Genomic DNA, 12,932 nt, shown 5'->3' with positions numbered 1-12,932 from the left:
GTAGATTTGTGTTATTGATATGTAGAATGGCTAAAGGTTTTTGGTGTAAAGGGGTGTTGAGTGAAGGTTTGTAAATTAGAGTGTAGTGTTATGGAGTGGTGTCACTTCCTGTAAAGTCGTGGCTTGTGATGACACTTCCTATGATGTCTATTCCTGTGAAGCCACGCGCCGTGATGTCACGTTCTGTGATGTCACGTCCTGTGATGTCCCTTGCATACTGCCTAACTAGGTGAGTCTACTCGCTTCTTTTCTCAGGACTTGTGCCCTGGCTAGGCATGATTGAGTAGCAGAAGGGGAAAAGTAAAGATTGCATTATTTTCACTGGAGCACAGTAAGGAAGGCCAGAATGGGTATCAGAAATGGTGCAGCAGACCAGAGGCTACAAAACTGTGTTGCGTTCCAACACAAACCCATCTCCATCAAGCTGCTGAAACGTGGGTTTATGAGATTCGGATCCAACTTCCGGGTGGACCCCTGGGACTCACGAGAGCACGTAGCCAGCAAGCTTGGCCCGCTATGCGCTTTAATGAGCTCTCGGCGTGGCAGTCATTCTAGAACAAGCAGACAGTGAGATCAATAAGGGCTGAAAGGCCACACACACAGCAAAGAAACAGCCAGTTCACTCGTACTGAATTATCTGGGCATCAGTAAATGTCTCTTGCACACAATGGTACATGTACAGTCTGTCTAGAGCAACATCCCCTGTGGCATTTATGTCACCAAGAGGTAACTGCCGTCGGTCACCGCCAGCACAACTCTGATGCAGTCTGCCAACATGTGGACAGCAGCAAGCTCCCAGAGTGTGCCTGTCCAGAACACTCAAGAGCACAGTCTAAGCGCAGGCATGCACAGTAGCAGAAAACACCAATCACAGTCTGCGCCGCCGACCTTCCCGGAGGACATGTGTAGCAGGAAGGGAGACGGTCGGAATAAAGACCACTGCTGTGCAGGATACCTCTGTAAAGAGAATTGTGAACTCTGATACATCTGGAGAAAAAACGATGCTCCAAATGAAACTCAAGGTCTCAAAAACAGAATTCAATAAGATTTACACACTACGCGATCGCGCGTGAGTGCATTCAGCCGCAATAGTAAAAGCACAAGCTGAAAGTGATAATGAGGAAGAGAGGGGGGGCGGGTTGGCACGGCCCTGAAAGTGACGGCGCGCGCACACATCTTTAAAAGTGAAAGCAGGCTGGCGAGTGGCAAATGGCAGCTGTGCATGTCGCGCCCGCTTGTGCGCGTAACAGCAAGCTGGTGGCCAAGGCTTTGCTAGCAGCACTTTTAAAACCCACTTACAAAATGTCTCGCAGACTCAGCGAGACCTAAAAAGGGCCGTGTAGGAAATAAAATGAAATCAGGGCCTTCTGTTTAAAGATAATTTGTGGTTGCAAAGGCTCGGATTCAAAAAATCAGAGCAATTGTGACTGCAAAATAGATTTCGGATATGTTCAAAACCCAATTTGAGATTTAGTAACTCGTCAACGAATAGCAAAATAGGTTTGTGACTACATATTGATTTGCAAATTAAAAGAGACTTGTTTAGGACGTCCCATCCAATTTATGATTTCTTATGGTATGCATCAGTGGTTGGCGACCGCAATTGTGGTCACCAGTATTTGATGGGTTAGCACCTCCTTTGAGGTGACAGTAACCTACGCGCAAACAGGAAGGTCAGTGTTGTAAAATACATTTTTGGGGGAGTAGGCATTGATCCCTGGGACTGCTGCGTACTCGTAAAAAAAAGATTTTGAAACTTTTTTTTTTTTTTTTTAACGGGTGGAATACAAGCTGCGTTTTAAAAAAAGCAAAACAAAAAAAAAATTGCTTTATTTAAAAACAATCACAGACATGGTGGTTTGCTGACCCCAGCAGGCCAAAATCACTATGATGGCAGTAATTCATAGTGGCTTGTAATTTATAACCTACCTCATGCGTATTATTGAGTTAGGTCAAATTGCAACCACCGATTAGTTGGAATTTTGCAAACCAACATGTTTGAACATATCTCAGTTTGCATATAAACAGTGCGTTTGATAGGGGTCGGTGTACAGTTGCAGCCACTTTTACCGAATGCATTGTATAAACTCCAGGCCCTTAATTATGTAAAAATGCATGTAGGTTAGAGCACAGGAAATTCTATACTGCTTTCAAACACACTCCTGCGCTCTGAAGTCTAAAGTTTATAATGGAAGTGTGTGGGGTGCTGGAACTTGGAAACAGCAATACATTCCCCATTGCTGCTTTCTCCCATCTGTGCTGCTACCAAAGGAAACCAAAGACATAAATTATGTCCTCATTTAAGGCACTTTAACAGCATTGCGCTTCTGTCCCCTAAAAGGTCATGCACCATATCATTGTAAGCTTGATACGTTATACCTGTCTGCAAGCCTTCTCTTGGCAGCCATACTTCTGCTGAGCCAGGCAACTAGATAAACAAAATATATTAATCACAACTTTGTGAAGGACAGGCACTCTTTTGTGGAAGCACACAACTTATACCCAACTAAAACATGTCCTCCTGGCTCCCACTAAGATTTTGGAGTCAAAACCCCTCTCTGTAGTTTTCCTGCAAGCCCTTTTTAGAGGTACTACATTATGCTTGGCAACAGCGGCACTGTCAAGCCAGATCTAAAAATTGCACTGACAGGCCTCTTTTAATCACTACATAGCCCCTGTCTACTGTCAAATTGCCAGCTGTACATAGAGATGGAGCAAATAGTATTTTTAGGGACTGATTTTAGAAGGTGGTTTTCTCATGTATATCCAGAAGCACAAACTCTAAAAAAAAATATTTATATAATCAAGTAGCATAATGAAGGAAAGTGCCCCTTTTTGCGTGGTTGCTCCCCACTTTTTGCCTAATGTTGATGCACTTTGACTGAGTGTGCCCTGGGTTCCTGCCAACCAGGTACCCAAGGCCTATGTTGTTTCCCTAAAACTGTACTTTGTACTCCTAAATTGGCACCTTCCTGGCCACATGTAAGTCCCTTGTAAAAGGTACCATGGGTTCCAAGGGCCTTGTGACCAGGGAAGGCCTTTGAGGGCTGCAGCACATACTGTGCCACCCTTAGAGCCCATGTACCCTAACACACACTGCCATTGCAGGCTGCGAGTGAAGAGTCGCCATGTGAAGAGACGTCATGCCTACAGCCACTGCCTGCCTGATATAGGTAAGCCACTCCTCTAGCAGGGTGCACTATACAATTGGTGAGAGTACAGTGGCATGAGCCCTGTACTCCTACAGTTCCTAAGTCTATTCTTGGGCTTTGTAAGTGCAGTACAGCCATAAATAGTATATGGTCTGGAAGGTTTGTCATTACGAACTTCACAGCTCCATAATGGCTTTACTGAAAACTGGGAAGTTTGATATCAAAATTCTCAGCACATTAAACCCACACTGATGCCAATGTGTGGGATTTAATGAAAGATTCACTCGGAGGGCATCTTAGAGACGCCCCCTGAAAAACGACCTGACTCTAGTGTCTTGGCTGACTAGCTGCTCACCAGCTGCCACCCCCAGACATGTTTCTGGACCTCTGGGTCGAGAGACTACTGCTCTCAGGGTCCTGAAACAAAGTACATCCTGGGCAGAGGTGCCAAGCCTCCTCCTCCCAGGATGGGCAGGGTCCACGAAGGGGAAGCCTCAAGAGGCTTTTTTTTCCCCCCCTCATTCGCCTCCAACCCCATACAACTAGGAAATCGGTAGGTCGCCACTGTTACTCAGTTATGAGACGTAGGCCTTCGAGGTAGAAACCTCGTCTCTGTCACCCGCCTACCAGTAGCAGACCGGCTTCCTTCCAGTTGCTGACCTCTCGTTATCAGGGAGGGGGTCATTGCGCTCTCTTCTGATTACTTAAAACCGGCGACTGTTGCTGAGGGCCCACCTGAGATCGAAACTGGGGCACAAAAGAATACGGCGAGACCCAGCACAGCCTGAGAGCTTCCAATGAGGCTTAATCATAGGATGAAGGATTGTATAAATGATCTTTTTTGGAACAAAACGAATAATAGCTATTTAGACTGGAATCCAATTTGTCAAGAAGTCCCAGATGGCTCTCTTCTTATTGTTTTTTAATCTGGCCAAATCAGTCTTAGATGTTTTATACAAGGAGGATAGCCAATCTGAGTGTGTGGGAGGTAAGGCCTCAACTCATCTCTTGCATATTTCCCATCTGGCCAGCAGTATAGCGTAGAATAGAAAACCTCTCTTCGGGCCTAAGATTTCACTTGATATTCCAAAAATAATGAGTCATAGGGAGATTTGTATTGGGTATCCTAAAATGGTTGTTAAGGTGTTTCCGACTTTTTCCCAGAATTCAGAAATGGTGGGAAGGTCCAAAACATGTGCTTCAAAAGGCTTGTCACCTTTGTGAGCTGCCCCAGCCATTTGCTGCTCCCAGCAACTAGCCTCACCGGTTCTGACCCCCCAGTTTGGGCAGGAGAATCAGTGGGAAAAGCAAGATAGGAGATGAGGTGTGCCTACCTTTGCCAACCCCACCCCTCAGGTGGGGGAGGCGAGGCGGCGCACAACTCTTAGTCCTCGCCATTTTGAAGATGGGGGGACCCAGCCAACCAGAGTGAGGCTTATTCCCCCCTCCCACTGACTTGGCCCCAGCCCTACCGGCCTGTCCCGACCTCGACCTGCTGCAGCTAAATCCCGGTGTATCCTGCAGCCCCCCAGAACCCGGAGGACCTGCCCTGCCTTCCCCAACCAGACTTTGTCTCCTATGAACACTGTATTTCCTCACCAACAGACTCTGGCTCCGGCCAAATCCGCGAGTCTGCACCACTCTGCACCCGAAGCCCACGGCCCGAGTTTGAGTGGAAAAACCCCTCAAGGAGGTCTCCACGGCGATCATGCCCTGGTGATCCCTGACCTGCCTCGAGTCTCCAGACGACGCTTGTAGCCCCTTTCTGGAGGATCCCCGCGACTGGAGCCGGTAAGAAGAATCCGATGGCAAAAGACACCCCTGCACCCGACTCCCCACAGCCTTGGCTGGCCTAACTGATGGTGTCCGGTCATCCCACAAAATCCCAACTTACCAGTCCAACCGTTGGTTGCCTCCAGAAGATCTTCATTCCTAAGGCCTGCAGTGTTTGTTCGAACTGGAGAATCCCAATTGAAAGTCACAGGGCACCCGACGCCAAAACAGCACCCTGCACCTGGCCGCCCAAGTGCCACTGTGGGTGATCCTTGGGTGCTAACTTGAACCCCCTTTTGTCCTGAGCTTAAGTCCAGGAGCTATGCTCTCTCAACCTTGTGGCCTGCCGTGAGCTACCACCAATTGGAAGCCCACTATCCCCCCACTGGATGACATTTGGCCTCAGCACTCGGCCACACTAGTGCAGCTGAGGGTGCTTTAAGAGTGTATCCTTGAACCTAGGGTACCCTAGAAAACCAACTCCCAAAACGAAGTACTTACCACTAAACAGATGACATCATTTCCTCCCATAGGATTGCATTGACTGCTTTTCTGTGAAAAATGCTTTAAGTGTGGAGTTGGAAAATTGTATGAAACCTGAAGAAACTGTATATTTATAAAAACTGATTTACTCGCCCTTTATCTAGGAAATGGTCCACTGTGATATCTAGGTAGATCACACTGAATAGAAAAAGTAACTTAAAAATTAATCTGAAAAGTAACTTACAAAGAAATCTCAATAGTAACTGAAAAGTAATTCCAACTGTTTTATGAACAAGTGACTTACCTGTAATGAATCCAATTGCATTTAACTGCTTTAAAACTGTATTTAACTGCATTACTCTTGCACAGTACTATTACACTTACATGTACCAGGCCTGGCTTGGTTCTAGAAATAAAATACAACTAAATAATATTTTTATGCAAAACAAATTGGTCTGAGTTCAATCTTTGAGTGTGTGAAATCATTTCTTGCCGGAGTGTGTACAACAAATGCTTAACACTACCCTCTGATAAAGCCTTACTGCTCGCCCACACTACCACAAATCGAGAGTATGGTATTATCTACTTTTACCCACGCCTACCTTTGGGGATCCACTGGACTCTGTGCACACTATACCTTACTTTGGAATAGTATATACTGAGCCAGCTCCCTACACAACTGCACATTTTTGCAGTTTGCAAAAATGTTTAAAGATTTCTATCTTTGATTTTCAGTTTCGGTTATACAATTTGGGCTTGGAACTAACCGTGTTGCATTTGTAGTATTGAAACATGTATATGATTTTGCATGCCATGTATAAACAAATACATTGCTAAGACTTTTATAGCAGAGAACACTACTTTGACATTAACGCACTAGTCGCCAAGGCTTTTTCCCACTTGAAGGCTATAGGAGAAAGAGTTAGTGTGTACTTGTCCAGTAGACTAAAATGTAAGTGAAGGCTTCTTGTCCCCGACCACAATGTGTATCAGGCCGGCAGGTATTTCAAACACTTAAGACTGCTCTAGAAGTTACTGTTAAATGATTGGGCCTCTTATCCTTAGTGATAAAAAGGTTTGAACTGCCTTTCTGTGATACTAACATTAAGTGTTGGGATTCTTTGTCTTTTATACTTAGACTTACTCCATACATACAACATGCAGTTCAAAGAATGTGCACTTGTGCAAGCTTCCAAGGTTACTCAACCTAGGGACACTTGTCTCCTGCTAATGAAACATTCTATAGGAGGAGGCCATTTTGTCATATGTCACCCTGCCTTGTATGTTACTTATATGGCTGAAGTTACATTGAGACTAAAATGCGATATACCATCCTTAAGAGGGTCTCATCTCTAACTAATGCCAAACATTTGTAGCATTGGCTGTAGTTTTTCAACACCTAATGTATGTGCACTTTAGATGCTTCCTGTAGCATGTTGCTCACCACAAAATCGCAGCCTCTCATAAAAACATGGCCAGTGTCATGGGGAGTAACCAGTAGGCATCATGATTTACATGTGCCACAATGCCCAAAAGTGGACTTTTGAATGGGCTAATTATTTTTTTTAAAACTTTTTAAATTAGAAATGTTATTACATTTCTCTTTATTTCCCTATAGAGAGCTCTCTGCCCTGGTGGTGGTTATCCCTACAAAAAGGTGAAAAGTTATTTGTAGTAACTTTACACTTGTTAATTCAGTTGTAAGAGCCTCCCACCCTCATGCTTAAGTCTACACCTAGGGGTAAATCTCCTCTTGCAAGCGATAAATAGCAAAAAAGTCGAATATTAAACCTAGAGGTAGGAGTAGATCTACACATGAGTTGATCTACACATGCAAACTTACCTTTTTTAGAGACAGCCCCTCGGTGTTTTCTTTGGTTTCTCAGGGGCCCCATTTGCTGTTCAAAATCTTTTAATGTTGCTTCTTCTTGTCCATTTCCTCATCTACCTCTGCACTTTGCCTCAATATATGTAAGCAGGTTTGTATTTTGTTTTATATGTAGTGACAATGGTGACCACTTTTTATCTGCAGGCTTATTGGCGTTCCTGTGCTATGCTGCTCGGTTGTGCGCTGGAATCTGGTTTCAAAGACGAATATATGGTTAAACTCCTCAGAGCTCCAGAGGTGCCAGGTACAGTGAATCAAAAAAGTATCTGTTCCAGAATTTGTCTGCAGTTTTTGGTAGAAAACATACAAAGGTGAACCTCAATCGGAGAAGGATGCCTTGAACTTGTGTGATATTTGTGGGGGAGTTCTTGTGTGCGGACCCAGACTGGTGAGTGCTGGAGACGGACATTTGACCTCCACAGGTGTGATTAATAAAGTGGGCGGTAAGTGTCCATTTTGGACATTCCAGTCTGTACATACACACTGTCCTGTACCTGTCCCTGAAACTGGCTGGTGGGGGGTGTGGCCAGCCCCCATCCTTTGTATTATAGCTGATTTCAGCTCCTTGAGTAAAACCCACCAGCTCATCCCTTTCTCTGTTACTATGCAATTGTCCTCGAGGCTGGGCTAATAACGTTCCCCATCTAATCCAACCTAAACTGGTCTCCCGATGGACATTAGGGCAGGAAGTCTACAAACGTGGCTTTGAGCAGTGGTTACATGGCTTCCCCTGTATTGAGGAAGCCTTGAGACTTTTTAAAAGGTTAGGTCCTCTGATTGGCTGTTTGTTGTGTCTCGTGCTCCCAACTTGTGCTCCTGGTGGTATTGGAACTCTCTGTGTGGCATCGGGGGTTCCACGAGCGCATCAGTTGGGAACAGAGGAGGCGGTGGATCCGATCTCCGGCTTGCTATTGCCCCTCCCACAGCATGCTTTTTATAGATAAATAAGTAACTTTACTCAGACCTGTTTGATCTTTCTTCTGCCGTAAGATTGGTGGCGAGAATGGGATCGATCAGTAGATGGCCGCCTGAGCACTCTGTACTGAACTCTCTCTGCCAGTAATTTATTCAGCGTATTGGCATGACACCATGAAGGCTCACACATCAGTATAGATGAGAAGAAAACCAGAGCTAAGAGTGGAACCTCTGTGCACTTGCTGTTCTTCTTTCAGATTGGACCTAAGCCTTCAAAGCCTGCAGAGTTGTCTTGCCTCTTGACTTGGGACAAAGGAAGATGTGCCTGCATGAGGCGCTGGACCGCACTTGTCAAGAGGTGTGACCTGATGCAAGGAATGATGTTCTGTTTGAGATCATTTTCAGGCCTCTTTAGGAACGTAGACAGCCCAACCGCATTGAGGTCACCCCAGTCCAGCGAGAGAGACTTCTGTGTTGAGCACCTGCTCCATCACTCGAGAAGGGTGACTCTGCTTCTTCCCTGAGCATCACCATAGAGGGCTGTTGGGTCAGGCTGGGATTGGGAAAGTTGGAGTTGGAACCCTACGAGTGGTTCCACGGTTCCAGCAGTTGCTGCCTGGACCATGAGGAAGACTGTTGCGGAACAATAAACTGCAATTTAGCATGCTGAGCATCTTCCGTTTAGTGGGGTCGATTTGCAGCCGATCCCAGGTCATTCCTGCTTTTGGGGAGTGCGCTGTGTGTGGACTTCACTGTTCTTGTTGCCTGTCTTCTTCAGCCATGCCGTCTGTTTCTTCCCAAGAAATGGCAGGGTTCCAGGGGCAACGCTCCACACTAAATCGGCACCACCAGCGTGTGTGCAAAGTGCGGACATCACGCTGCTGCTTAAGTAGGTGTGACCAATCTAGCATTTTGCAGGTTATGCTCATCACTTGTAAAAACCATACATTGCGCGTAATGCGATGTAAATTTGGGAGGCCATCTTACTTCCTAGGGAAAGTGCAAGAGCGTCCTTAAGATGCCCCACTGCCTGTACAAAGCGCAATACGCCACTATTTCTGCAGCCATTTTGGGACACTGGCCAGGTTCCAATTCAATTGCATTGATTTCACAGCTTTACAAAACACGAGGGAGTGTTTTCAGGAAGCTCCACTGCTTGCAGAAAGTCACGCTGCATGAAGCCATGGCAGCCATTTTGGGACATTGGGCAAGTTTTCATTTAATTACTTTGAGCTCATGCTGTACTGTATGACTTGCCTGCCTTGCCTGCAGTATCAGTGAGAGGCGCTCCTTATCACAGAGAACTTTAAGCCAGTAAATTTTTAATTCAGCTCCTATTAGAATACAGTGCTTGTAACATTGGTGACAGGCAGACCTTTATCAAAGTATATTTCACACACACTTGTATGTGCAATTCTGTTTTCCTCTACACTTGTGATGCATCGGAAAGACTAGTCCAAATTTTTATCTCATTACTATTTATCTAATCTGATCACTTTCACTCATTGGGCCCGTTTCATAACCTACTTCAAGCACTGATCCTCCAATGGATCTTTTACCTGACAGGGATATTCAGAGAACGTGAGACAGTTCCTTATGAGGACCTGAAACAAGCCAAATATCATACTAAATCTCAACTACCAATCTACATTTGTCATCAACAATTAATAATTCTTACAATCATTAGGTTCACTGCAAGAAAGACTCGAATACGATAAATTTTGCTCATGCAAATGGTTTATCTAAAGCCTCAATTTGAATGGTGCGGAAACATGAAATTGCATTTCATAATTGGATTTAATACAGTTAATGTGGTAAATTAGCCACACAGTGTCATACAGATTCAAATAAAGAAAACATTTGCTGGTTGTCTAGGAAAGGAAATGAGATAGAAACATAGAAAAATCGATTATTTAGCATTTAGATCATACAAACCAAAGAGTGCAGAGTCGCAGTTCAATGTGCCACAAGAAAGAGTCAGAATAACCCTTCAGCCGAAAGGTCATCACCTGCACGCTTTACCAGTCGATAAATGCAGGTTCGGGTCAGTTCAGGAAAGTTCAGTTCAAATGGGGTTTGGTATTAAAGAGAAATCAGAGTTCAGTCCGACAGCATGCCAGGCAGGAAAGGGATAAATGACAGCCAGCCCCAACTCCTCCTCCAAGGGGCAATTATACTTCCAAAAGTCTAGTTTACTCCCATAAAGTATCCGTTCTTGTCATCCCATATGATTTTCATTGGTCATCCACAGTGGGCTGTTCATGGTGTGATCAATACCACACTTAAAATCCAGAAGCATTAAGTAATGCTTTTGCAAAATCATCTAATTCAACTAGTTTATATTTCTATCCTTTCCTCGGAAGTAAGAAGATTCACTTTACTCACTGTCTGTCCATTCCCAGACGCTCTCTCTGGGTTTGCAATTTTATCGATACATTTCTGTCAAAAGTGTTGCTGAATCGAAAGAGAGTTCTTTGTTTTAGAGCATAAAAAGGAGATTTCTCAGAGTTCTCACAGCATGTTTAAGTGACTACTTCAACTAGATTCTGTTTTTGGAACACGGAAAGAAAAGCATCTGAGGTCTACATAAATATTTTGCTGAATCATTACCACGTTCTTAGTTAATTAATTCATTCTTCTTCTTCTAAAAGTTACATGTCCATATTAGGCACTACAAAAAGTGATTTGCATGTATCATTTTTAAAACCAATATTTACTTTTCCATTCTAAAGTTACAAGTTTTTATAACGCAATACTAAAATATGCTGCAAGCTTTCATATTATCTGTCAATACTAAATTAAGCATTTGAATCATTATTATGTAGACATTGCTCTCATTTTTGACATCTTTTAAAAGTTATCGTCCGCACATTTTTTGTATTAAGTTTAGTTTCTCTTACAAAACCTGTTTCTGTTTCTCTCTTTGTTTACAATTTCATGTTTCCAAACACTCCTGAATGCTTTTACGATGCAGTATAAAATCTCAAGTTTTTCATTTCTATAATTTTACACAATTTCATCAACCATTTTTTATCGTCATTTTCTCGGCAATGGTGAGAATTGATAGGGGCGATTATTTAACTTTTACGCTCCATCACTTGCATCGTAATCAGTTTGTGCCAACCACCCACACAATTACTATTCTTTTATTAATCCAGAAAGGAGAAAATAGCAGCGCCACCTCCATTTCCTTAAGTTATAGGTACTCATTCTCTCGATTTAGGAACAGTGGCATGAAACGTTCCAGTCATATCTCAAAGGCATTGATGGTGATCAGATCCCCACAAAAAAAGTAAAAACACTTTAGTGTACAATTTGGGACCGACAGGAGGAGCATTTTAAATACTTCCTTTAGAAGTTTAAATGTGCGCAGTGGTATTAGTGATGATGGTAACTTCGCCTGAGATGCAGGATGAGTACGCGCCCATTGTAAAGACTCTGGATTATAGATACAGTCCAAGGAAGAGCACCATTTTGGAACTTCACAAGTTTCTTCAGCAGGCACAGTTGCCTGGGAGATGTATTGGTGACTTTGCGACTGCATTGAGAACACTTGCTTCGACTTGAAATTATTGTGATTATAAGGATGAAATAATTTGCAATCCGTTAATCGAGAGAACGAACAATAAGAGAATCCAAGAAGGGTCATTGTCGACAGAGGATCCTGACCTTGAGATAGCCTCAACTGTGGCTAGGGCTATTTAGACTCTGAATTATGTTTGAGGCAAATGAACATGAATGTAAAGTCAGGTGAAATAAAACTGATTACCATGCAACCTGATAAACCTGCTGTAAAGACTGAGAGTAAAAACTTGAGACCTCCAATATCAAGAGTGTACATGAGAAAAGTGAATTTGCATGCTTTCGATGTGGAATAAGTCTCATTTAGGCAACACCAAGTTCTGTGCAGCCCTTCACCAGGTCTTTTTCAGGTGTGGCAAGAAGAGGTATTTTGCACGGGTCTGCAAATCCTTGATTTGTCCTCCTTGCTTTCCCTCTAAAGCCATGAGGTGATGGGCTCAAAGTCCGCCCGCCCTTTCATGGCCACGCCCCCTCCACACACAGCAAAACAAATGTGGAAATTGTCAGTTCTGATTACATTGCAATTAAAAGACTTAAATACTATAAAAGAATAGAACATGTAAAATTAAAACGCTTGATATAAATGGCAGCTGGCATACATGTTGGCATATACTGCCACCTACTGGCCAACAGAGCAAAGCAGTTTTCAGATCGGAACAAAACCACATGATTTCAGTATTATAGTTTTGGTAATTATTTAGGTATTGCCAAACTGTCTTTGCAAAGTCTGTTGAAATAGTCTTCTTGCTGAACAGTAGGCTGACTTCGATATTTCAATTTAAAGTTGGTGTTTTTGGAGTCATAGTCCCAGTGTGCCTTTTGAAATGCCAAGGCTAGCTGTGAGAAAGGAGTGGCTGACATTGATTTTGGAGACAAGACACTCTTTGTCATGAAGGTGAGAAGACTGCACCAGACGTGTTTGTGGTTCTTCATTAAAGAATGGAACTGGAAGTGGTGAGGTAGAATTGAAAATGTGCCCCTATTGTACCCACCCTCATCTCCCCGAAAGCCGGTCTGGTTCTTGGCAGACACTGCTGCAAAATCTCAATGTCATCAAACAGCAAAACAAACAGTTTTCGGAGACTCTTAGAACCTGACTCACTTAGAAACGCATCTGAGAAAAATATATCCATGTAAAC

The 12,932-nt window shown here is 43.7% G+C and overlaps 1 protein-coding gene across 2 annotated transcripts in view; it reads left to right on the top strand.

The window, feature by feature from the left end:
* MRPL39 (mitochondrial ribosomal protein L39) overlaps positions 1-12,932 on the top strand; it is a 104,981-nt gene that overhangs the window by 22,320 nt on the left and 69,729 nt on the right. For both annotated transcript variants that reach the window (XM_085620547.1, XM_085620548.1), the window contains exon 4: positions 7,441-7,540. In XM_085620547.1, the coding sequence (XP_085476673.1) occupies positions 7,441-7,540 (100 nt within the window). The remainder of the gene's footprint in view (positions 1-7,440; positions 7,541-12,932) is intronic.

The sequence above is a fragment of the Triturus cristatus genome, chromosome 8, assembly GCF_964204655.1.
Source record: "Triturus cristatus chromosome 8, aTriCri1.1, whole genome shotgun sequence".
Lineage (NCBI taxonomy): Eukaryota > Metazoa > Chordata > Amphibia > Caudata > Salamandridae > Triturus > Triturus cristatus.
Note: the sequence above shows the minus strand (reverse complement) of the source record. Positions and strands in the feature narration are given on the sequence as shown.